The sequence below is a fragment of the Drosophila subpulchrella genome, chromosome 2R (assembly GCF_014743375.2).
Source record: "Drosophila subpulchrella strain 33 F10 #4 breed RU33 chromosome 2R, RU_Dsub_v1.1 Primary Assembly, whole genome shotgun sequence".
NCBI classification, from domain to species: Eukaryota; Metazoa; Arthropoda; class Insecta; order Diptera; family Drosophilidae; genus Drosophila; species Drosophila subpulchrella.
This window is the reverse complement of record NC_050611.1, coordinates 14,994,365-15,020,765: the sequence shown is the minus strand read 5'-3', so window position 1 is coordinate 15,020,765 and position 26,401 is coordinate 14,994,365. Positions and strand designations below refer to the sequence as shown.

General features: G+C 37.7%; 1 protein-coding gene and 12 non-coding genes across 13 annotated transcripts; 4 read left to right on the top strand and 9 right to left on the bottom strand.

Moving 5' to 3' along the window:
- Positions 1 to 1,559: 1,559 nt before the first annotated feature.
- Positions 1,560 to 1,631, bottom strand: Trnam-cau. The gene has a single exon. It is a non-coding gene; the product is annotated as a tRNA-Met (tRNA).
- A 373-nt stretch (positions 1,632 to 2,004) lies between these two features.
- Trnam-cau lies at positions 2,005 to 2,076 on the top strand. The gene has a single exon. It is a non-coding gene; the product is annotated as a tRNA-Met (tRNA).
- A 355-nt stretch (positions 2,077 to 2,431) lies between these two features.
- Positions 2,432 to 2,503, bottom strand: Trnae-uuc. The gene has a single exon. It is a non-coding gene; the product is annotated as a tRNA-Glu (tRNA).
- Positions 2,504 to 3,779: 1,276 nt separating this feature from the next.
- On the bottom strand, positions 3,780 to 3,851 carry Trnae-uuc. Its single transcript has one exon. It is a non-coding gene; the product is annotated as a tRNA-Glu (tRNA).
- A 288-nt stretch (positions 3,852 to 4,139) lies between these two features.
- Trnae-cuc lies at positions 4,140 to 4,211 on the bottom strand. Its single transcript has one exon. It is a non-coding gene; the product is annotated as a tRNA-Glu (tRNA).
- Positions 4,212 to 4,945: 734 nt separating this feature from the next.
- Positions 4,946 to 5,017, bottom strand: Trnae-uuc. Its single transcript has one exon. It is a non-coding gene; the product is annotated as a tRNA-Glu (tRNA).
- A 164-nt stretch (positions 5,018 to 5,181) lies between these two features.
- On the bottom strand, positions 5,182 to 5,253 carry Trnae-cuc. The gene has a single exon. It is a non-coding gene; the product is annotated as a tRNA-Glu (tRNA).
- Positions 5,254 to 6,280: 1,027 nt separating this feature from the next.
- Positions 6,281 to 6,352, bottom strand: Trnae-cuc. Its single transcript has one exon. It is a non-coding gene; the product is annotated as a tRNA-Glu (tRNA).
- Positions 6,353 to 6,816: 464 nt separating this feature from the next.
- Trnae-cuc lies at positions 6,817 to 6,888 on the top strand. The gene has a single exon. It is a non-coding gene; the product is annotated as a tRNA-Glu (tRNA).
- Positions 6,889 to 7,156: 268 nt separating this feature from the next.
- On the top strand, positions 7,157 to 7,228 carry Trnae-uuc. The gene has a single exon. It is a non-coding gene; the product is annotated as a tRNA-Glu (tRNA).
- A 169-nt stretch (positions 7,229 to 7,397) lies between these two features.
- Trnae-cuc lies at positions 7,398 to 7,469 on the top strand. Its single transcript has one exon. It is a non-coding gene; the product is annotated as a tRNA-Glu (tRNA).
- A 1,390-nt stretch (positions 7,470 to 8,859) lies between these two features.
- LOC119552206 lies at positions 8,860 to 8,978 on the bottom strand. The gene has a single exon (XR_005219582.1). It is a non-coding gene; the product is annotated as a 5S ribosomal RNA (ribosomal RNA).
- Positions 8,979 to 14,260: 5,282 nt separating this feature from the next.
- LOC119549782 (odorant receptor 56a) lies at positions 14,261 to 16,357 on the bottom strand. The gene is made up of 6 exons (XM_037858044.1): positions 16,057 to 16,357; positions 15,200 to 15,630; positions 14,925 to 15,140; positions 14,766 to 14,867; positions 14,373 to 14,525; positions 14,261 to 14,317 (listed from the first exon to the last, which is right to left on the bottom strand). The coding sequence occupies exons 1-6, from the start codon at positions 16,355 to 16,357 to the stop codon at positions 14,261 to 14,263; spliced, it is 1,260 nt and encodes a 419-aa protein (XP_037713972.1).
- Positions 16,358 to 26,401: the final 10,044 nt, after the last annotated feature.

Sequence of the window (26,401 nt, the reverse complement as noted above, 5' to 3'; positions counted from 1 at the left end):
CAGAACTCCTAGAAATGCATTAAAATCTGTATTATTTAACTATTTTCGATTTCTGAAGTGCTAGCCGACTAAACTAAAAGTCGGAACTCGGAGAAACCACAAATACCCCCCAAAAACACTGACAACGTGGGATTTTAACACTCGCCAGCTGACTGCATCGAGCTCAGTTCAGGCGGAACCCTTTTGCTGTCTCAATAGGAAAGCCGGCGACCAGTGAGGGAGAATATGGAGGAAATGTGTCCATTTTTTTTTTTTGTTCCCCCTCCTTTGCCGTCTATCGAATACGTCGGATGCCGGGCTGACGGAAATTCGATTTATTTTCATCAATATTCAATGTCATTGCAACATCTTCGTGGGCAAAACCAAAAGCGTACATCAAGCATGTCACAGAAAAACCAACAACAACGTTTTGGGGGCAATCCGCAAAAGGAGAAGCACCCAACCCCTTTTGGTCGAGTCCAATGGAAATGGACTTTGTGGCTTGAAACTTTTGGGGGTTTTGCTATTAAAATTTGATGCGCATGTTGTTGTCTCGTTGTCGCAGCTGCACGTGCAGCGGGCACTGGACAAACCACCGGTAGATAGGTGGTTCCCAATCCATATAACCGGTCATACCAACCTATGACATTCCCTTCGCCTAGGTGAAAATGTCGCAGTCTGGCGTCGCAGTTTTTGGCCATTCGTCCATGGGGTTTGTGCCAAACTTGACGCGCTCTGCCATTGCATATTTAAACAAATTTATTTGCAATTTAGTGTTTGCGGTTGGCTTCCACTGGCCCGCAACTCCAACGCCCCACCGAATCCATCTCAACTGAATGGTTTTGTGCAATTTGATGGCGCGCTTTTAAGTGGCGCGAAAATTAATTAAAATTTTTGCCATTTATTGACAAATATGTCAATTTGATTGGCCAAAAGAGGATGGCAACCCTCCGCGTGGCTGAGCACATTTGGTAACATTCATTCCTCATCCCTGGCCTGCAAAAGATATGGTAAAAATAGTCAAACTTCTTTAAAGGCAACTTTTCGGAAACTTTAATGACCGGCATCCTGGACTCCTGGCTCGCAGCCACATCGCATCTCTTAGCAATGCAAACAGAAGCGGCAAAACCAACAGAGTCCCACTCGGTGAGTGGTTATTAAAGCCGTATCTGTGCCAGTGGGCAAAAAATGGATGCAGAGCCTCAGCAGATGTGTGGGTTCGAGCTGCAAGTCCGCGATAAGAGAGGTGGCGGCCAGGCACCGAGTAAATACATAATCCACCTGAGCTGGAGCCGATGACACGCATTGTGGGTTGAGCAAAACTAAATAAAATTTTCGATATGATTGGAACTTTTTTCGGAATTTTTGTTTTCTAAAAAAAATAAGTTAGCACTTTACAAACCTTAGGAAAAATGTTTTTTTTAAGCTCACATTGGTTTTTAAAAATCGAAATTTAATTTAAAAAATATATTATGTAACTCAAACTACTTATATTTGGTGAAACTTTTAAATATTAAATAGTTTTTTAAGAAAACTTAAAAAAAATGGAAAAAATAAATCGCACTTACGAATGTACCACATAGCAGAGCAAGGTTTCGATCCTCGGACCTCTGGGTTATGGGCCCAGCACGCTTCCACTGCGCCACTCTGCTTGTGACTGTTTTAGCGCTAAGTTGAATATGAGTCTACGGGGTTAAATGAAGGAAAATACTGTATTATTTGAAATAATTTACTTTCATTGTGAAATCCATTTAGTTGGTAAATGAATAAAGTAAATAAATTCTTAAATAAACGAATATATTTAGATAATATAAAACAACTGATAACACAAACAAGGACCTAGTAAATACTTGATTATACTACAAAAATAAATTATAAAACACATATTTCTAGGTTTCTGGTTTTGTTATCTGAAACCAACCCCTCTTTTATTACCCTAATATTCTGACATTTATTTAGTTAAGTGCCATCTCGCTCACTTCTGGGACGTTGACTCATAATCAACATTGTGCCTTTGAAGTCACAAGCAGAGTGGCGCAGTGGAAGCGTGCTGGGCCCATAACCCAGAGGTCCGAGGATCGAAACCTTGCTCTGCTATGTTGTGAATCCGAATGTGCGAATTCTTTTTTCTGCTTTTTATTTAAGCGACGTGCAACCAAAAAACCTTGTTACCTTGTTATTGGCAAAGAATGAATATTGACAAGCAAAAATTGGGAATTTTAAGTTCCTTGTTAGAAAAATAAAATCTATTAAAATACATTTAACAGTCCCCATTTTATAAGCAACCTTAAGTATGTTTATGGGTTTTCCTACTAATTTATTCCATTTTTGTTGTATAATTTATTTATTACAAAATATGTAACAAGTTGTGTTCTCAAAATACATATCCTTACGTTTTTGGGTGCAAAATAGTAAACAGTCTTTTTAAAATACCCGCCGAAAAAAAAGGTATTTCCCATACCGGGAATCGAACCCGGGCCTTCTGGGTGAAAGCCAGATATCCTAGCCACTAGACCATATGGGACACTGTATGAATTGCGGCTAAATGTCGGTTTTATGAATAGAAGCTATTGCTTATTATGGTTTTGAGCATTTGTTTTTATTTATACTTTGTTTCAATAAGTTTTGATTGCCTCAGTTGACTGAGAAAATATAACAATTTGAGAAGTATTGTAAAAGTACGTTGTGTAGTTTCTAAATTCTCATAAAAGCATAGACTTTGACACACGTAAATTGGAACTCAAAACCATGGCAGCCTAAAGTGGAAAATCCTATTTTCCCCAATGTTTATTTTTAAAGCTCCGCACACAAACATGTTGGATAGGTGGCCGCCGAAAAATAGATCGTAGCGCCCATTTGCGATGTCCCTTTTTTTTTTAAACTCAAACTGTTTTCGGCTTGGTCCTATTTGGGTGTGCTTTTTAATTTAATTTTCGTAGGCCGCCATGCACTTCAAACCGCTTGCACAAGCTCGCACATGAATAACCGACACCCAAACACCCACCGCCCACTTTCCCACCCACATGGGGAGTCGGCTTACAAAAGCACAGTCGAGAGGGCCCAAACCACGTGGCGCCCGCTTTCATGCGCTTCGTTTAGCAAAGTGGATGTTAAGTGTAATGCGATTTTTATGTAAATTTTCGGCGGAAAAAATAGCCAGAAATACTGGCGCACACACAGAGATTGAGGTAGAGAAGGGTGGAAACGCAGGCCAACAGTTTGACGATTTTCGTTGCCACGGTCACGGCCAGCTTTTCAGCCAGACAAACAGCAACAAATGACTGGCCAAAACCCACACCACATGAAAACTGTAGATAGACAGACGAGTGCCAATTTTCCAAACAGGAAAAGGCGTCTGCATGCCGAAAGGAAAACCACTCATACAGTTAAAGTTGAAAATACCAGTTCCTTAAATTCAAATTGATTTTTAAAAAAGTTCATTAGTCGAAGACCATCAGTTAAACCGACAATTCTAGGCAGGAGCAACCCCGTCAGAACCGTGGTACTAAATTATAATCACTCAGGAGTCATAATTTGGTAACATCAACTGGCCTTTAGTATTTGGGTAGAACGTCAGTCTACCTCTACTAATGACAATCGTTTCGTCGCAACCAAGGAACTCCAACGCAGCGCACGGCCAGAACAGCTTGGGAATTATTGCCGCCGACTGTGAAAAAAAAACGATAATGCCAGTCTTACTCTAACTGACAAAAGAGGTCGCCACCTCTTCCGATAGGGGGCGCCTATTTTTATAGCAAGAACAAGTTGAATAAGATCATTATGGGAAATGACAAAAAATCTTCCCATACCGGGAATCGAACCCGGGCCTTCTGGGTGAAAGCCAGATATCCTAGCCACTAGACCATATGGGATACTGAGAGAGGCCTGCCAAAACGCTGTTTTGTTATTGGCACCATGCTAAGGTGATGTAAATAAACTGGCGCATTGTGCTCGTTTGGCTGTTCGCTATTTTAAGAACAACACGCAGTTAAATGCTTACAGAAAAAAAATCTTGCTGGTTTTGTTGCTTGTTTTTTCTTATAATCAATGTTAGAAAATATCATGATGCACAAAAACAAGGTTTTAAATTGTACAGAGAAAATACAGGAAATATGCAGAGTATTATAAGGACAATAAATAAAAAAAAAACTCAATCGAGTTTCCCATACCGGGAATTGAACCCGGGCCTCCCGGGTGAGAGCCGGGTATCCTAACCACTAGACAATATGGGAGGTGAAAATTGTTTACTCTATATTAAATTTAGCGTAAAGAAAAAAATAAATGTAAGTTTTAACGCCTAATAATTGCTCTTAAAATATAAAGGAGCTTATATTAAAAGTTCTACCATTACCCTGCAGTTCCACATGGCACCAATAGGCTAATTACATCAGCGTGTCATCGATGTGCCGACCTTGACTTCCGCCGAACCGACGCCAACATTCGATAACAAGTCGATAAAATTTTGATGACAAAACCCCAGTTTTTGGTGATAACATGTCGATTAAAAGTTTATAAATACATCATACATATGTAATATGTAGATGACATGCCACTGTTAATTTTATTAATCATTTGTATGAAAAATAAAGCATGATTCATAAGCCACATCGATGATTATGGTGGACTTCTTATGAATTACAGGTTACTAGTACTGTAGATATGTACAGATTGTAGAATTTATAAATTGTAAAAGCTAAACAGGAACACATTATTTATTTTTTATTAGATTTAGATACACTCATGGGTGTATCCAGGATTTATCAACACCTGCATAAGTGTACACACACATGTACGTATTAATTACTTTGGGCCGTGTTATTAATATTTAATGTTTGTGAAAATACTAAAAAACATTTTGCATAGAATATACAAAATTAATTCAGTATAAAATTATATTATTATGAATTATAAATTATATTATTACTAAATATTAAAAATTAAAGTAAAAAAAGTCAAAAATAGATACTTCCCATACCGGGAATCGAACCCGGGCCTTCTGGGTGAAAGCCAGATATCCTAGCCACTAGACCATATGGGATATACGAGGTGTGCGTCAAAATCACATTTATATCTGAGAGCTAATATATATCAACACATTTTTGGAATAATGAAAACTAGTGCAACTAAATAAAATTAAGACAAGAATGTTATCCTTTTATCTTTAAAAAATGTAGTTAGATATTGCAAAAAAAACCTTGCAGTTTCCCATACCGGGAATTGAACCCGGGCCTCCCGGGTGAGAGCCGGGTATCCTAACCACTAGACAATATGGGAGGTGACTGCCAGACTGCCAAAACTCTTCTAAGCGGTAAGAGCAAATTGTGACATGTGTATACAGTAAATTCAATATTTCTTAACAACTACACATAATATTTATGTGGGGCATTCCCGCCCGAAAGGTAAGCAAGTCAAAAAGCTTTCAGATTGTTTAAAAAAAGTATGCCTTTTAGATTTTGCCCTGGTATTAGTTTATAAGTAGATGGTATTTGTTGATATGTTTTAAACTTGTCTTCTGTTGTTATTATATCCTATAAAATCGCAACCGTGTGAAACAAAGGGTTACTCCATGCTTCATTTTCATGTTATGCCATTTAATTACAGGGATAACAACCATTAATTTGAGTCTAAGGCCAAGAAAACCGCTGGCCAAAACGGTGAAAGAAGTTATATGAGTGACAAGTTCCGAGCGAAAAAGCTTAAAACTAAATGTAAAATTTTTAAAACAAAGCAAAACTATTTCACAGTGACATTATTGGAAAACATTCTAGAAACAATCGGTTATAACCTCAGAATTAGCTGAAATGTTTTGTTCAATTGATGTCCATAAAAACCCCTATTTCTGTCCCGAGCGAATATGTCAGTTTTGTACAGATATCTTGAAAACAAAAAGTGGGACAACTTTTTAAAAAATATAGAGCTAGGGAGGAGGGAAAACTAAGAGCCAATTGGCAAGAATGCAGCACGCGTACCCACGTTATATTTCTTATATTTTAATAATCTTAAGCAACAGAAATGTTTTTTAACAAAGAAAATTATATGATTATATATGTACATACATGGTACATTGTAAATTCTTATATCTGAGATGTGTCACTATATTAGTTAATAGGAGATTTATATTTTTATTTCATCTAAAGAGGTTATAGATATTGCGTAATAAAATTGCCCAGCCCTTGGAGATGAGTTTTCATTGCGACACTGTTGTTATGAAAAAACAAAATAAATGAACAAAGCTATTTATAATCCAAAAATTTCAACAGAAAAATAAATTACGGAAATTGTAAAAAAAAACCAACTTTGCTTCCCATACCGGGAATTGAACCCGGGCCTCCCGGGTGAGAGCCGGGTATCCTAACCACTAGACAATATGGGAGGTGAATTTCCACGTGCTTAATATAATGGTTCCACAAGTGCAATACTAAGTCTTAACAAAAATAAAATCCCCACGTGCTTCTGTAGTAATTTTCATCATGTTCTGATAGAATCTGATATGAGCTTCTAAATATTTCCAGTACATAGGAGCAGCGTTCATTGAACATGCTTTAGTTAATTAAAAATGTTACACTCCCAATTTGATAAGTTTTAGTAACAGTAACATAATTTATAATTCAGATGCATGAATGCGATTATAAATATGTAAGCTTGTTGGATTCATAATGACTTGCAATACATTTTAATTCTATAAAATAATAAGAATAACATTTTGGTTGAGTCACTTTGCTTACCGAAATAGTTTTATTTTAGTTGTCATATTCATGTTTGCTATGTAACATAGCCTATGTTTCACACATTTTGTCCGTTATCGGTTCACGGTATTTTGTCATAACAACAAGCATCTCCCATATTGTCTAGTGGTTAGGATACCCGGCTCTCACCCGGGAGGCCCGGGTTCAATTCCCGGTATGGGAAGCTCCAATCAAATGAGTTTCTTTTTTTATTTTTTTACCCTTAATAAATGTTTATATATTTTCAGTATTTTACCAGTAAAACGTAAAAGTTTGCCCCTGTGGCCAACGGGATTTTCTTGCATTAATTATTAAGAAAATACTAACAACAAAACCCGCAAGAAGTTCCTTTTTAAAATAACGAAATATAAGCGAGACCAATTCCAGTTTACTTACATCTGCTTGGAATTGTTCCAATAACAAAACAGCGTTTTGGCAGGCTTCTCCCAGTGTCCCATATGGTCTAGTGGCTAGGATATCTGGCTTTCACCCAGAAGGCCCGGGTTCGATTCCCGGTATGGGAAGTATTAACTATTTTTGCCCTTTTTTTTTTTAAGTGCACCACATTTTTAAAGTTCCTATGCAAGTGATGTGTAGATAGCTTGCTAAGTAAAATGTGTTTTAAAAGTCCACAATACCTAATCTTAGTTTTTTTGTTATCGGAAATTTAATATTAAGTAAAACAAACTCACCTCCCATATTGTCTAGTGGTTAGGATACCCGGCTCTCACCCGGGAGGCCCGGGTTCAATTCCCGGTATGGGAAGCACGGTTGTGTCTTCTTTTTTTGTAAAAACGATTCATTTTGAAGACTTAATATAAGAGATATCTTACCGTAATAATGACCGGCGAGATTTGGGCCACAAAATTAATTTTTTTGGCCGAAAATCTGACATTTTTCTCCCATTTTTTTTTTAAAGCTGCACTTTTTGCGATACTTTCTTAATTAAATAAGAAAATAAAGATAATGATTAAAGATTTAATTTTAAGATTTAAAGATTTTTTTTTAAATTTGTGTGAAGCGGGTTGAACAAAAACATGTTTGAAAGTGTATATAATTAGTACATTAGATGTACAATGTACAGTGGTCGGCATATGTATTTTGACAAAACAAAAGTTAAGTATACTCATAACTTGAATTTACTTCTTGTAAACTATAGACATCAATGGAAAGGTAATTTCAATGCCGTTTGAATGATACAATGCATTTCTTTACCCATTCAGTATTTATTGAAAAGGACGAATTTGTGTAAATCAACTTTTAAATTTTTTTTAAAAACTTTTTTCCTCGACTTGAAAACTTAAATTTTTTGATGCAAAAAGTTTCTTCAAACAAAAATAATAGTAACTGCAAAAAGAATTTTTCAAAAATCATTTTTCTTATATTTTTTATGAATTTTTTATGAATTTTTGAAAATGCTTAAAAACAGGCATTTGAGCCATATTTTTCTCTTTTTCATACAAATTTTTTCCGACATTGTCACCTTCAAAAAATCATAAAAAATATAAGAAAAATGATTTTTGAAAAATTCTTTTTGCAGTTACTATTATTTTTGTTTGAAGAAACTTTTTGCATCAAAAAATTTAAGTTTTCAAGTCGAGGAAAAAAGTTTTTAAAAAAAATTTAAAAGTTGATTTACACAAATTCGTCCTTTTCAATAAATACTGAATGGGTAAAGAAATGCATTGTATCATTCAAACGGCATTGAAATTACCTTTCCATTGATGCCTATAGTTTACACGAAGTAAGTTCAAATTATGAGTATATTTAACTTTTGTTTTGTCAAAATACTTATGCCGACCACTGTACATACATTGTACAATCATTTTTCGTCACAAAATTGTATATCAGAACTTTTGTATGAAGAAGGTGTGACCGACACGCTGCCTTAAGAGGCGTTTTTGTTTTATTAACAAGAAGACAAAATTAAAACCAAACAAAAATGATTCAGTTTTTAAAATGCTTATAATCGAAATAAATGGATTGTAACGGTTTGGAGTCGTGTGCTTTAAGAAAAAAATCAGTGCAAGAAATAATTTTGAAAAAGTCGAAATTGAAATTCTGGATAAATTTTACATTTAAATTTTGAATTTGCAGCAAAAAATGCTATTCAGATTGCGTTGAAAAATATAAAAGCGGCAAAAAGTTGTTGACGAGCCAACAACACGCGGTGTTCCCAAGCGGTCCCCCATCTAAGTACTAACCGCGCCCGACGCTGCTTAATTTCGGTGATCGGACGAGAACCGATGTGTTCAGCGTGGTATGGTCGTTGGCGAAAGTCGCAGGGCTGAGCGTTGGCCTTATACTCTGAATTGGAATTTCGGTCCTGCTACCTTCGGCCAATATTAAAAATGCTTTTAATCGAAATAAATGGACTGAAACGGTTTGGAGTCGTGTGCTTTAAGAAAAAAGTCAGTGCAAGAAATAATTTTGAAATAGTCAAAATTGAAATTCTGGATAAATTTTAAAACTTTTTTTCAAATTTTTTCAACTCATAGAGGTATGCCAGAATGTAGATTATTAGAGAATTCAACCACAAGCTCATAGAGGTATGCCACTTCGAAATCGGGATCAAATTACCAAAGTTATTGATTTTAGAAGTCTAGTTTTGGGTTCCCATTCTGGGAGCCATTGGAAATACGGAAAAATCGGACATGAAAATGGGTTAAAATTTTGACCCTCGTATAAAAGAAATATTTGAATGTAGATTATTAGAGAATTCAACCACAAACTCACAGAGGTATGCCACTTCGAAATCGGGATCAAATTACCAAACTTAAGGAATTTAGAAGTCTAGTTTTGGGTTCCCATTCTGGGAGCCATTGGAAATACGGAAAAATCGGACATGAAAATGGGTTAAAATTTTGACCTCCGTATAAAAGAAATATTTGAATGTAGATTATTAGAGAATTCAACCACAAACTCATAGAGGTATGCCACTTCGAAATCGGGATCAAATTACCAAAGTTATGGAATTTAGAAGTCTAGTTTTGAGTTCCCATTCTGGGAGCCATTGGAAATACGGAAAAATCGGACATAAAAATGGGTTAAAATTTTGACCTCCGTATAAAAGAAATATTTGAATGTAGATTATTAGAGAATTCAACCACAAACTCATAGAGGTATGCCACTTCGAAATCGGGATCAAATTACCAAAGCTAAGGAATTTAGAAGTCTAGTTTTGGGTTCCCATTCTGGGAGCCATTGGAAAAACGGAAAAATCGGACATGAAAATGGGTTAAAATTTTGACCCCCGTATAAAAGAAATATTTGAATGTAGATTATTAGGGAATTCAACCACAAACTCATAGAGGTATGCCACTTCGAAATCGGGATCCAATTACCAAAGTTATGGTAACTCTCTTCAACTATTCTGCGGATTTGCCCCGTTTGGGTATTGTTTCCTGTCGGTCAAGTCCCACAATAATGGGCAACAGCTTGGATTAGGCGTCCTTTTTCATCTGCACTGACCTCCTTTAGCCGTTTTGGGTGTTTTTCTTCCATTTTTAATTTTTAAATTCCCCACCGCTTCTGCACGAACACCGCCAAAGATTAAATTTTTTATACTTTGGGCCGCGAAAATTCACTCGCGAAATCTGGTATTTTTTCTGGTATTTCCTTAGCTCATCTGAGTACCGCGCTGAAAAACAGACCCGACGAAAAGCTTTATCCGCCTGTCTGCCTCTCGCTCACTCCTATGGCTAGCTCGCGGTTTTCGTCGATGTGGGTACTAGGCTTATACTCTGAATTGGAATTTCGGTCCAGTTACCTTCGGCCAATTTTAAAAATGCTTTTAATCGAAATAATTGGACTGAAATGTTTGAAGTCGTGTTCTTTAAAAAAATAAAATATGTGGAAGATATAATTTTAAATAGTCAAAATTCATGATAGGTTTGTCATTTAAATATTGAATTGGCAAATAATGCAATGAAAAATGTTATAAAGTTTTCAGTTTTATTATATAAGAATTTATGAAGACCACTTTTGAAGATGGCAGAGCTTGCATATGCATACAAAGCTTGGCTTAATAAACGATATAATTAAGGCAGAGTAAAGTTGGTTGTCCTAAAAATTCCAATGTCGATGCAAACTTCATAAATCAGTCGAGTAGTTGCGCTTCCTTCGAAATTCTTGGAAAAAGGCGTCGAACAATTCCCGACTCCCCATCTCCCAGGGACTAAATATTTCAATGGCTTACGTGTCTATTTTCAAAGGGGTAGCTCCAGAACCCCTAGCCCTTCACCCCTCATGCAGGATGGGCGTGGTGGGGGCGGGTCAGTTGACGCTGTTGTTTTCATAAGTTGTTGCCGTTGTTGTTGCTGCCTCTGCTGCATTTGTTTTGGCATGTTTATTGCACTGTCAACGGCAATGCATGAAAAGTTTTAGTTAGCCAAGTTAAGTTGTTGCTGGTGACAAACCCTCTGCGTGCAGGACCCGTATTTGCTCCCCGGGAGTTATCCGGTTCTCCCCTGACCTCCTCCGGTTTTTCCCGACCGAAACTGTTAATGTGTTTGAAGTCAAATTGTTTGCAGTCACGTGACCAGCAATAGCAGCAGCAGCAACTGTGAACTCAAAACAACTTTATCCATGATTAATCAGTTGCATTTAAATGTGCATAATATCCTGGGCAGGGCTGCTCCTCTGGTGATACAACTGCTGCCCTTTTGGCCAAGCTCGAGTGGCCATATCCGGCCAACAGATGGGCGACCGACCTGGTTATGATTAATTTAATGCATTCAAAATTTAACTACAACTTCATTTCGCTTTATGGCGCCGGCCAACAAATCGCCGTGCGTTAATTAATTTTAATAACCATCTTTATTCCACCTAACAGCTGGCCAAGTCACGCGTGTGTGCTGCCTTAACTGTGCCATCGTAAATGTTTAATGGCAAAACACTTAGTTGGCCAAAGTGGAGAGCTTTGGTAGCGCAACAAACGTACGTACACCCACTCATTTAAGTGAAAAAGAATTATAAATGAAAATGTTTCGACCAAATGGGTTTTCCAAATTCCTAGAAAATTATTTTTATTACGGGCTTAATTACTTCTTAAGTCACCATTTTTGAATATAATGGTGTCAAAATGCATGCAACACTATAGTGTATATATTTTAAATCCAGAAATTGAATATGCTGCATACATTTACTTTGATTATGTGATTTTATAGGGTTATATTATATAATTGTTAGTCAGTTCCCTTTTCGAAAATATATATTCACAGAAGTCAATTTCCGTTTCACAGATATGACTACGCATAATCGTAACATACTACAATTCTTTGGCTTCACCTCTGTACCAACCCTATAAGGAGGTTTTGCCTTCTTTAAGGGGGTTTTCCTTTGTGGCCCCGTTCCGAGAATTCGTTTCCCTTTGAATTCATTTCTTTTGTGGCGTTAGGGCAGCAGTGTATTGTAAATATTCATTACATGTGTGCAGCAAATTTTAATTTTTTCGCAAAACTGCAAAACCCAAAGAGGGTGGCTCACACACTTACCATACCGCAATGTGCAAAACCCTCTGGCTCCCAACGCATTTTCCCCTTGAGGGACTAGGGTTGGCACTGAGTGCACGACATTCATTGTGCTTAATGAACACTCGCATCCATTACGCTTGCATTATGTATGTTATGTCATAAATAATCAACAAAAAACGTGCGCAGCGAAAACCATAAAAATTTGCCAATATTGCTTAAAATACCGACAACAGATGCCAGAAATTCGCCATGGCCATGCCAATGTGGTTTTCATTTATTACCAAATTATATTTTTGGTTGTGGTCTAATACTTGATATTGTCTTGGAGAAAAGTAGTCCTAAAAATAATGGCTTATATTGACATCTGAAAGTCTGCGTTATTAGTAGTACATTTATTATTCCCGTTACCCAAAGAGTAAAATGGTATACTGTACTTGTTGGGAACTATGCAACAGGTAGGAGGACGAATTTCGACTCTATAAAGTATATATATTCCTGATTAAGATCCGAGTCCATGTCCGTCTGCCTGTTTGAATGCTGTGATCTCGGAAATTGTAAGAGCTATAGGGACTTAGCGTACAAATTCTAGAGGTTCTTACGCAGTACAGGTTTTTATGTGCCACGCCCTCTTTGAATATTTTTAAGTGTAATTAAATAATTCTCTATTATCTTCCGATTGTACCCAAAATGGTTTTAGTCCGACCGTTATTTAATAAGTTTACTTAGTTAGCTGAGTAAAGAGTATATTTCAGTCGCTGGACTAGACTATATTGTTCACTCTTAGTTTTTTTTTTTGCTATGTAAACAAGTTTTTGCTATCGAACTACCTAAAATTCAACTTAATTTATTGCTATATGCTGTTTTTTATTTATGACAAGCTAGAAACATTTCCATGCCAAAGTCAAATAAGCCCCGTAAAAGGAGTCATGAATCGTATTTATTTGTTTTGAAAATATTTATGTATTTAGTCGGAGTTTAGTACTTGAAAATGATCCCTAAGTGGCGAATAAAAAAGCTACCCCACCAACCCTTTCAACATGTTTTGTTTGTCTGAACAAATGTGAACTACAGATGCCGCAAAAATATAAAGGGAGTTGTATCTCATACATCAGCGCATTCTACTGTTTTTTTCGAGGTAGGGTAACGCTTTCCTCAGAGAGATTTCAATCGAGTGGTTCACCAACAACCCTTTTCACGCTGTTAACCAACTATCTGTGACCCTCGCTTTTGTCACCCTCCGAGGACATACGTACATAGATGCCTGGGTTTTCGGAATGGTTCTGGGTTCTCGATTCTGGCATACCTGCCGAGCTCGTAACCCCGCCATTAATACTCATTAGTAGCCGAGGTTCGGCGTGTGCCTTTATCAGCCATTTAGCCACTTTGTGTAATCCCAGGGAGCACAACAACCGCAACAAAATGCGTGTTTATTTGGGTGTGGGTCTCCGGTTGTTTTTATTTTTTGTCCATACTCTTAATAATATTAAAAAATACACCCAGGGGGACAACGATTCGGTTTGTTTGGTTAGTTTCGCTGATGGCTGGGGTGGCGGCGGTAACGGTGGCGGTGGCCTGATGTATCTGACCGTTTTGCTGGGGCAGACGCATAAATTTCCTTTGTGTAAACCCCCAAGACAATTAGAGGCACGGCAGGGAAATAATGCCAGGGGCGGGTAGTTCGGTGGTTCGGTGGGTAAGAAGTGCAAAAATCGTTTTATATCCATTGAGAAAGACAATATAACAAAACACATACAATGCCAGTGACATGCGACGTTTCTCAAGTGATAAATGATGTCGCCCGTTACTTGCATTGGCTTTTTGAGTAGCAGGCGTCTCTTCAGTTTGAGCCACGTTTATTTGCGCTGTAAAATGGTTTAGCATTTGACTAGCTCCCCCTCTACTTTCTACTTCTTTCTATGGAAGGATATATGTATTCCTTCCCTCGCTTAACTTCCTTTTCCTTAGTTTTTTGTGAGTGTGTGCCACGCAAAATGAATTGCATGGCTTGTTTACTGTCATGTTAGCCAAACGAGTTGACAAGCGCAACGGAATTTGATTGGCTCCGAGGAAAGGCTTTTCTGTTTAATTCAAGTGAGAGCTACGCAGCAGATTGAAGTAGCTGTAGGCCCCACGAACAATCTGCAAAAGGGACAGTTTGAAATCGTTTGAAATCCATCGTTTCAGAACCCTTTACGTCTATGAAGGTCCTCAGATTCAGATCGACCAGCAGGGCTCGCATCCTCATCGGCCTTTGGGCATGCATCATCACAAAGACCAGCATCCTCTGCAAGGACAACTCGAAGTTGTACCATCCACACGAAAAGTAGGCAAGGGACAATTCATCGTGCTGAAAAAATCAAAGTTTAAGGGAATCGGCTCAACGAAAACGAAGTAAACAAAAATCGTTTTAGAAAAGCATATTGGTTTACCATATTGGAATAGTTTTTTCTGAATTAATACGATATCATCCTACATGTGAAACCAGCAAGCAAGGATGAAGTCTTTACTTACTGTTATCAGTGGGAGATGTTTTAAAAACACTTTCAAAACTAATTTAAATTTAAATTAAAGCTTTTTATATACCCACACATTCAACAATTAATGTGGCATGCCAATGGTAGATCCACAGTATGCCAGCCATCACAAAGAGATAAATAAACATAAAGAAGTAATCCATTTTGCTGGGGACCTGTTAAACCATATTTAATATTATTTAAAACAATAAATCTGAAAGCTTCTAACTCACGCCAGCTGTTAAGGCAAAAAAGAGAAAGCACATGAGAACCGAGAAGATAATGAAATCGGCCATGACGGGGACGCAAATTAGACACTGTAGCTCCTGAATAAATTTCCGAAGTCTCCGTTGTTCCTCAACAAATTCCTTGAGGAGTTGCAATCGCCAATAGGTTAGGTCTTTGGCTGACAGCCGATTTAATACCAAGTTTGGGTTTAGTCGTGTGATCTTCGAGTAGCCAAAAATATATAAGTACTACATTTACTTAATAATATCACAAAACTTACATCCATCTCTTCAACCCGCTTGTTGAGAATCTGCAGCTTAAGGTTCACGTACTTCATGAAGCATGTGATAAAGGTGTGCCATAATGGAACTGTGGTTATTCCCAGAGCTATAGCGTACCAGGGTCCCAAAAAGCCGACTACGAAGTTATCGCATAGTTCTCTAAAGGGAAACAGTTGGAACAGCAGAATGGGCTGCTCCTCCCCTCGTCGCACTGCAGCCATATTGAATACCGATTTTGGTAGAAACAAAGTCCTGTAGAGACAGTCCGAATAGGCAATCAGGCCGGCAATGACCGATGGCACCCACAGTATCAAGGTAATGGTTCGGGTATATACCTGCGTGGCGGCCAGGAGATCCATCTCTCGGTTATCTGCCACGAACATTAAGTTCTGGATATCTTCGAAGGCCACTCGCAGAAGGGAAATTACTCCTGAAAGAAGTATGAAACATTACTTATAGGACTTGGTAAAATTTGAAAGACTAAGTTCCGTTTTTTTAATATTCTGTTTACTTTTGTCCTCGGGGTAATTTAATTTTTCAAAAATTTTCAGTTACTCAAACACTTAGCCGGAGGTTATGTTCTAGTTAAATTTGCCAGTCGAAAAACAATACTGGCAATAGCAAGTTTGTCTATTTTTATTTTTTAGATTTTCCAGACCGAATTCGCCACTACATCGTATTATATAAGACTCTTTGAAGATTCGTAAAATTAACAATACATTGAGAAAACTAATCTGCCTCTTCAAACCATTTAACTTCACAACAACTTTTTTTGCAAAATAAGAAACTAGATCTTTAACTTAACATTGAGAGATGATATGTGATAAGATAAACAAAGTATCATATTATAACTTACTTTCCCTTTGCACATAGGCATTTAAAGTGGCGATGGATACTGTGAAATACTGGACAGCAGTGGCCCAACTTGTGGCCCCATCATTGAGATTTTCGAAGCCCCGGAAAACCCGGGCCAGCATTAAAGCGCAGCTTAGCCAAATGGAGGCCGTGAAAACGGTGCAACGCAGGAGACTAAACCATGGTCTCTTCTGATCCTTGGATGCCACATATCCGTACCATCGAAAGCACCGCAGATGGGTTCTAAAGATGGGATCCTCGAAGATCTCCGGCGAGAGCAAAAGCTCCTTGACTTTAAACATGGTAACTGTTTGGCTTTTACCATTTTCAAGGGTCTTTTATAGGACCGTAGACCTAAGGTGTTGTGGTGCTAAGTGGGATAATTAGCTTGGGGCCCTTTTAAGTGCCAATAATTGTCAAATAATTGTCACTGTTTACTGATTTACCGACAGGTGCTGCAGTTCTGCATAGACGATTTGGTAGCAAGTGTAAGCCCTCCAGCCAGATGGCCTTCAAATGTGTGTGTTGGCAAGTTTAAATTCGATTTGCATGTTACGCTCTCCGGCACCCAAAACTTTGTCCACATCCCAGGAGCAGTAATGTCAAACGTGTTTAGGCAGCGTTGCATGCGAGTGAAATTTGCTAGTGAAATTAAACTTTTTCCCAACTTGTTCTGGCCACTTTCCGAGAGTGTGTCCTTTTTCTGGCAGTCCAGAGGGTCAGAGTGTAATCAGGTAATGGAAAACGAATAAATAAGGTCTGAGAGCAGTCCTCAACGGGCTTTAATAAAATTAATTTTTGATCTCTCTGCTAGCTGGATCGAATTGCAGGTGCACGAAGCAGGCAGCCAGGTGAGCCAAATGGGGACCAGAGTCAATCAAGTGGTCAGATTGCGTTACCAACTATCTACCATCGACCCAAGTAACCTCACATGGGGGCCAAAAAGGTCCTTCCGGCAAATGGCATTCAAGGAAATCAAATGCGAGGACCCAGCAACCATGAGAACCATGGCGAGTACCCGAGGCGGGTATTCTGAATCGGAAAACGAGAATCTCGATTCAGGATTTTGCATGTGACAATCATATGCAGGAGCTGAGTAATTCGCCAATATATACATGGGCATCAACGGATATTGTATCTGTGGAGCGGAGCACGAGTGTGTCGTCTATTTCACAATTTGCATTTAATATCCTTGTGTGAATAATTTACAAATGCAATAAACGTAAATGCGTTGGAGGAAACGCACTCAGACATGACTGGGTGCGAACCGATCCCAGTCCGAAAACCGAAACCGTATACGAATCCAGCATGGAAATGCTTCGGAAAATGGGGAGATTGGTTTGGGGTGGCACGCATATTTGTATGTTGCATGTTTGCAACTGTCTCTCTGATGTTTGTGTTTGCAAATGTGTAAATGCATTCGCATCTCCACGTATTTGTCTGTCTGCTGGCGTGAAATTTGCTGTAAGCAATAAGCCTGTGAGGATATTGAAAGTCACTCGTTTCTGGTATTTACTTATGCGTTTGTTTCATGCTCCCTTGGCAAATGGCAGGGGAAATCGGAAGGATTTCGAGGAGTATCTGGGTATATTGGTTTGACTTGACTTGACTTGGCTTCGCTTGGCGCTTTTCACGCCACATTTGCCGGGGCAGAGTAATCGGATATTAGCTCGCCTTGCTTATTGTTATGGCATATTTATTGGCAGTCGCAATTGCACACGATGCTGCGTTCAGTTTTGTGGTTAACTTGCAGCTTTAACTGCCCCATAACTAAGGGATTGCCCAGGGAGAGTTCGTGTGGTCTGGCCCCATCTCTTTTGACATCTTTGTGGCTTCTGTGGCTGCACTTTCGAAATGGCATTTCCATATTTACAACGAGTGTGGTTTACTTACAGTGATAAAGGTTCCATCCAAAAGCAGTTGGAAATGGTCAATTCTGTTAGTAATATCTAAAAATATCGGAATATACTTTATATTGATCATGATCAAAATGTTCTTGAATTGAGACCAAAACCAACTTGAAAATGGGAAGAAATCAACTCATACCATTTCGTTCTTGAATTAAAAACATTTAGCTTAAAATAGGAACATTTGTACTTACACGGTTATCAAGAACGAATGTTCTCAAGTCAAGAACAATGTAAATTTTTTTTTCGTTCGTTCTTGAATTAAGAACAATCAGCTTCAAAAAAGAACATTTCTAATTACACGGTTCTCAAGAACGAATGTTCTCAGTTCAAGAATACATTGTTCTTAGATTTTCTCTCTGTGCATATATAACCTCTAAAAAATGATTAAAAAGTATAATCCATCTCGCTGAAATCTTTCATAATCATTGCACAACTTCAAAACTATGCAACTTTGCCACTTGTTTATGGCCATGAAATATTGCCATATTTAACCTTAAATAAAGTCTTTGAAAAGTTCATAGACTGAAAGGGTGGGAGGACTTTACTTGGGCTTTGGGCGCCAACCAGCCACTAAATTGTTTACACGCAATTTCATCAAAACAATAAATCATGCAGTTGAATCGGCACAACAAAGGCGGCGACAACGACGACGTCCGCTTTCCCGCTTTTCCGCCTTTCCGCTTTCCCTGCCAGACGACGTGACGTCAAGTTGACATTTGGTGAAAATCAAATCAAAAGCATTTTTCCGCACAGCGGAAGTGGCGCAAGTAGCAAGTCAAACTTGGCAAACACACATTTATAACGCGGGGGATATAGTAGAAATGGGACCCACAAACACAGAAAACCCCTTGTACATATACCCTATAGGTATCCCACAAAACATACATATATGGAGTACATATGTATGTGCTTGACGGCCAGGTCATCAATCGTGCGGTTGAAAGCAGGAGCAGCCAGGCAGCTTCAGTTGCGCCATTTTATTTAATTTATAAGTATAACATTTAATATTAATTATACGCCACGTAAGCTCATTGCGCACCGTGCTGAAAAGCCAGGCCCTTAAATATGTACGAATGGGTGTGTGCGATGTGTGTGTGGCAAAGGGGCCACAGCTTTTTTATTTCGCTCATTAACTATGCATGTTTGTTGGCACTGCAATGGCCACAATGGTCAACATCGGGATTCTGAAACAGGAACAGCAGAAAATTCCCATTTTGACCCTTTCTTTTTTACATTTTCCTTGGCAATGCGCAAGGAAAAGAAAAACAACCGTGAGATTGCAGTATATTTGAGCGATAAGTTGAAAGCGGTACACCCTTTGTTGGAGTTTCTTTTGTTATCTGAAATGTTTCACAAAGTATTTTGCGAAATATTTACAAAAATGAAACATCCACATATAACTGGGATACAAAACGACTTTTCTGAACCCATTTTAGGCTTAACGATCTTTAAAATATTGAGGACTAGCAATGTTTTCGGTAAAAATATATATATTTGTATATTTAAGAAACTGTGTTAAATTTTTATTAGAATTGAGGCGGAATCTTGTATTAAAGAAATTTATGTTTAAAAAGACTAAGATAGCTTTAAGAAAGATATTTCAGATTATAGTTGACGAAATATTTTAATGACTTTATTGAACCTAATTGAGTTTAATGATCCTTAAAATATTGGAGACTATAATTACTTACCTCCAAAACATACTTACATGCCCATAGGTGGAAATATTGCTTATAAATATATTATATATTATTATTTTGTATTAAAGGTTATCCTTTTTTCAGAGATTAAGATAGTTTTTTAAGAAGACACTTCGTTGGTTCTTTCATTTTGAAGCTCAAGTACCAAATAATTCATGGCAGTTTCACAAGTTTTCATGTGTCTCTCCTTTTTTCAAAAAAACTCACCGAATTAAAAGCCTGAAGACCCACTATCAGATATAGGGCATTGCCACAAATGAGAGAGCGAACGCGAAGCGTCCAAGTAAGAGTCCATAATGTTTAAATTGTGGTCCTCTACAAAAGCGAAAAATCAGCACAGCGAGTTTTTATTTGCATTAAGAAATTATAATTATGGCAGCTGGTTCTACCACCACCACCCAACTTTCACCACCCACTCATTCCCTCATTGGAGTGTTTCGACCGCTTTTGGGGTTACTTTTGCCCTTTGCCGTAGTTTGTTGGCTTGTGTCTGACGGGTTTGCCTGGTGCTTTCTGGTTCTCTGGCTCCCCGGCTCCCTGGCTGCGTGGGGTGCACACTCTTTTAATTGAAAAGTGCAAAATAATGTTAAAGAAAAGTAAAAAGTAGTCGTGGCACAAAGTATACGCCAAGTATCCCGACCCCGTTCGTGCCCCCTTTTGCCATTTGGAATCCCGAGAGGCACGCCATCGTTTGTTTGTACTTGTGTAGGTAGCGAGCATTGTGGGCAGATGAATGCAGTTCGCTGCTTCAGTTTTTATCCTTTTTATTTCACAGTGCCCCCGGGGCTCGGAATGCGGGGGCTGGGTTGCGTGTCCCGGTTCAAGGAGCGTTTCGAGGCATAAATTGTGGCCAGAAACGAGCGTGAGGATGGTTTGTTTCTTCCTGGCAGCCTGGATTGCTTGGGGTCCTGGCCAAAGGTGGGTCCTGATGACTCGCTGTTTCTTGGCTTAGGGTGGTTTTAATCGTAGGACTAAAGTGGTCAGCAGCGAAATCTTACAAGTTGCAATCGGTAAGCCAGTTCACCTGCTTGAAGTCAAAATCGTAAGAAAAACACGTTTTAAATTTAGTTAAGTTGAATTTTTTTGTGAGAAAGTCGCATCAAACCCTATATGAAACCTACATTTGCCCTATGTTGCTTCAACAAATTAATTCCTGGTTTAAAAATACACACAACAAAAATGTATGTAATATCACCATAGAAAAAATCTACTTTAATATTTTCTGTTTTATTTTTTGTGTCATTGAAAAATATTGAGCAATGAGTATATAGTAATCAAATTTGTACGAAATTGTTTTGTATTATGTTGTATTGTTCCTATGGCAAATTGAAAGTAACACTTAAATTATGAAAACTATTTTTTTCATGATTTTTTTTGCTGTTAAAGTAAAATTTCAAATTATAGATAACTTATTTTCTGGACTAGTTAGAGGCCCTATAATCTCTGGGTCCTGTGTTCGAATCCCACTCTTGAAGATTATGCGTTTTTTGGTAAATGTAGATAAAGTTTTTATTGACTTTCCTCAACAAAAATCATTCTTAGTAACATACAGGATTTAAAAACGAACAAAAAAAAAACCAACTGTTTAAATTGTTTAAGTAAATTTGTTTCGGATAAATACAAATTGACAAATCTACTATTATCTTGGGCATTACTCATTTTCGTAAGTTGGAGCAGTTTAAACAGTTAAATTGTTGATTTGTGTGTAACAGACACAAGTTTAAGACAAAAGCCGTTGCAACTCAATTCCAATTGCTTATTGACCAATTAAATTAATTAGATTAACCATGGCCAAAATCCAGATCATTGGCGATGCAAGTGTATCATTGGTGGGCAATTTAGAGATATTTCCTGTGGGTAATCAGCTTACATAATAAGTTGCCTTTCCACACTCTGCCAGTTATCTAATTTGCAGTGCCGGGGAATCAACACTTTGTAAAGCTGCCATAACAAGCGTTAAGTGGATGAAAGCCAGCTTCCATTTATCGGTAATTGCGTCGTTCGGTGCGATTGTCGGGGCGTAGCATCGTTCGCTCTTAGCTCGAAATGCATACAATTTGCGCTACTTATGCTAAAGTCTCAGCTGCATTCCATGGCCAGCAGTCATGGAGCACCTGGCTGAGTTGGCTGAGATGGCTGCGAGCCCGAAAGAGCCAAGTTTGCCATCATCTTCAATCGGCAAAGGCAGCTAAGGCAGCAAAGGCGGCAAAGGCCCAATGAAGCATGTAATTCGCCCAGAACTAGCGCTACAAGTAATTCCAAATTGATGGCGCGAAAATTACGACAAGCGCTGTGAGCCAAAGTTAGCGGGAAGGCAGCAAGAACAACCGTTAGGGGGCTATATCGAAAGCTATAGCCATGGCTTTCGGATCCAGATCCAGTCATCTGTGAAATGCAACTTGCATGCGATGGCGAAATTGCAGCATGCTGCATTTTATTTCGGGCCCCGCGGAGTTAATTGTGTGAGCCATCGACGACGGGAGAGATTGGTTATGGCGCCTTTTAGACGGTTTAGTTCGCAAATTGGCCTACAAACTTGTCACCATTTATCTCACTCAGTGTCAGCGGCATCTTGGGCAGGCGGATGCGCAGATACATATCCCATACGCAAACTTATTTGAGCGCGTGTCTGGGCCAAGGAAAACTTTGCCCAGCCTGCCATAAAATGCGTGTCGAGAACACAAAATGACACTTAAGCGGTACGAGTCCTGAGCCCCTCACAATATTCAATATGCCGAGGCAAACACACTCAATCAGGTATCATTTAGGAGGCAAACCATCAATCTTGGCCATCATCCTCCAGAACCCAATCCGACTTTATCTCGAGTGACGTGCAGACGTACGCATAGATATTCGCTGTGGCGGCGAAGGCAAATGTATTTGGCAATGTTTGCCATTGTTTGCCCAACAATAACAATCGATGTCACCGGCAGAGGCAGCCGTAAACAGCCCAAAAGAGCCCCAAAAACTAAACTAAAAGCGGGAGCACTTGAGAAAAGTCTCCCCATTGTGTTGCATACTCTTGGGCGCCGGTGGAAATCTCTATGGCAACAGCATCTTAGTTCACGATGAAAACGATGACGAAATGGTATAGGGGTTGCCTGTTTAAAAAGAAAAATGAAAGTGTTGTGTATATACAATTTTGGCAGACGCTATAATGTTCGACATGGCCATCAATCTGTCATCCTCATACTAATGCTTATGGCAGCTACTAGTAGCATAAAAAGGGTGTTTTCTAATCGAGCATAAAAGGATTTTTCGATTTCAAAAGGTATGCATTTATTATAAATCATAACTAAAATTATAATCATTTTAAATATTCATTTTTTTACATGTTAATAAGATAAAAAATAATTGGACCTACTCTACACTCAGAAAAAAGATCAAGTATTTCGTGCTTGAATTAATTATTTTCAGTGTCAAAACTTTACAGCTTTCAAATGCGAATTTTTATGACAGAAAAAACTTGATTTCAGTACGTTTTTAGAACCTTTCGGTCTACAATAAAGTATGAATTCTTTTAAAATGTAGTCATTTTTGTACTAAAAAATGTATGATTTATTAATAAAGTAGGAAAGTTTCAGGCATGATTTAAGGACGAATAATTCTTAAATCACTATAAATATATTATTTTAAATTGGGATTTAATTATGTGCTATATAAAGAAATAAAAAAATAAAAGATATAATTTTACATACGACTTGTTGGGAATTTTTAGAGTTGATCGTTATTATAATCCAAACTATGCTCCATTTAAGACCTTTCCAGTACGAACGTTCCTAAAATGTTAAACATGAAATCTTCCTTAAATCAAGATTGTTAGTACTTGATTTTAGCGCTTTGTTTTTTTCTGAGTGTATGATCTAAGGGTTTTGTAAAACGTTTAATCCACGAATTTCAGTCTATTTACATTTTATATAAAAATAAAAGAAATCATATTTGCATCTCATTTACTGGATAGCTGAACCCGCTCTTGAAAACTTTTGAGCCCAGAGCAATGACACTGACTGCGGACAATTTAGCATGGGTCACGCCCATGGAAACGTGCAGGACCTTCAGATATTTGTGTGAGCTAAGCCCCCACAAGCATTCGAGTTAACCCTTTGAGGTCGGTGGGCATTGACATTGCCCAGCTAGGGGATCACCATCACCATCGCCATTGCCATCATCTTTTCGGTTTGGCACGCGCTTTTGTGCGAAAATATGCAATTGAAATGTTAAATAAATAAAGGCGTAAATACTTGAGGGGTAAGCCAACAGAGCAACAAGAAGTGTGCACATTCAAGCCCCGTCGGATCCGGCAGATACACAAAAGTGCAAATATATAGGGGGAGTGTACAGCATATAGTACCCCGAACAGCCCGTTATGCATTCCATAACTTTGCAGTCGTCGGCAGACGTTGACGTTGAAACGAATGAATGAAAATATGCAGGCAACGTGATTCCGCCACGGCTAACGGTACCCGATTGCCACACCCACCGCCACTCCCACTTTCACCGCCCATCACCAACTCCCTTTTTGAATCCTCGACCTCGACGGCGACGCCATATTGTTTGCGCGCCATTGGGAAACGTTACCGTTAGCCATCGCCATCAGCATCCGTTACCTTCTTCACAGTTACCTGGTACACCCAAAGAATTTCAGATTAAATATATATTTTGAATGAACTTTTCCCCAAATTATTGAACTTTTTTGGAAGGCCTTATAATTTGTTTTATTCCTACTATAAGTGTTTAAAAAATATATATTAAGTCAAAATATATAATTCAGTTAGGTATTCCATCTAGCCTATGGGCTATTTTCAAATTTCGAATAATATGTATGGTCATCAGCATCCGTTACCTTCTTCACAGTTACCTGGTACACCCAAAGAATTCCAGATGGAGTATACTTAGGATGAACTTAGTCCCATAATATTGAACTTTTTAGGAGGGTTTCGTCATAATGTTTGCATTTCTTCTATAAGTATTTAAAAATTTATATTTTGTGAAACAATTTAATTTAGTTAGATATGTTTTCTAGCCTAGGTATGGGCTATCGTCAAATTTTAAATATCATTTGACCATAAGCATCCGTTACCCTCTTCAAAGTTTCCTGTTGCACCCAGAAAATTGCAGATTGAATAGATACAGGATATATATATATATCAATATACATATATCCATAATAATGAACTTTTATTGAGGATCATTTCATATATTTTTCCATTCTTACCATTAATGTTTTGGAAAATGTAGTTATGTTCCAAAAAATATAATTAAGTGAGGCACTTTTATTAACCTATAGTCTAAAGTCTAATTTCGAACCACATTTATGTTTCTTATAGATCCCCTACATATTTTCATATTTCAAGTTTTTAGTAAACGTAAATTAAAATTATTTTTTCTCCACTTTACGATATAATACTATTTTATACAATTGTGAATTTTTTTTCAGGTTCAATACATGTTTCATTTTTGAACTAGTGAAATTTTTTTAAATCCTGTTTTTAAGCAAATGTATAGTTGCGTTGGCATTTGGTCTGGGATAAGTCTAATTTTTTCAAACAATATTGAAATCTCAAAAAATGTAAACGACGCGACTAAACTATAAAATGTGGTCATAATCTAAGTATTAACAAATATTTGTTAGGTATTTAAATATTAAATTTTTCGAATTCCTTCCTTAGATTTGTTATTTTATTTCTTTACTTCTTTTTTATTTACTTAAGTCGCATTTTTGGGACTACAATCTGTATTCAGTTCGCATATAAATGAATCGTATTTAATATCTTAAGCACACCTCCGTTATTCCTTTCTCTAAGTGTATTTGGTACCTGCTCGGGAAAAGCGGCAGCAGCAAAAGCAACAGCACAGCAAAAGCGATGGCAATAGCAACATTCGTTTGCTGGTATTTTCTGTCGAGTTCAGCGTAAATTCATTCATTTCCACTTGAATTTACAATTATGCGAAACTGTTGTTGAATGGGTTTTGACTTGGCTGCTGCCGAGCTGGGATTGGATTGCAGGGGAATGGTATTGGGTTTTTCGGGGGATTTCTGCATTTCCCTCAGTCTATCACGGTTTATTCATATTTCCTGCTTTTGCCATTGGCAGCGGCATCAGCAACTTGGCTGTTTAGCTTTTAATAAAGTGCGGTCGGAAGGTGAAGTCGATGCGAAATCTGAATGTGAGGCAGCGCCCTGGAAACTGTCAACAGCAGAGGCGAGGAAGCTAGTGAAAAGGATGTTGCCTTGGAAACGACTAACCCAAGGATCGTGCTCACTGAAATCGCGTTGGAATGTCATTAAGCTCATGACTTTGGGTGTGAAGCTGACGGCTTTTTAATAGGAGTTTTACACTCTGAAAATATTGTACACCTAAATACTGTAATTTTTTACTTAATAATACTTTTTTAATTAAAAACAATACATATCTGCCTTTCAATCATAAGCATAAAGGACATATAACCAATATTTGATTAATATTTGATTATTTGTAAAAAATAATATCTTTACTATCGAAGGCATCATAAAATATTTTAAAATATTGTGTTAAATTAACTTAATAGGTACTCAATCTATTTCCCTATTTTCTCTTCTCTTCACTCATTTTAAGTCAATTATAATGTTTAAATGTAATAAAAATATATGTATTTTCATTATAAGCAAAAGGATATATATCAAATATTTGTTAAGTGTAAATCTTGTCTTGAGCCATCATAAAATATTTTAAAAGTATTGTATTTAATTTATTTT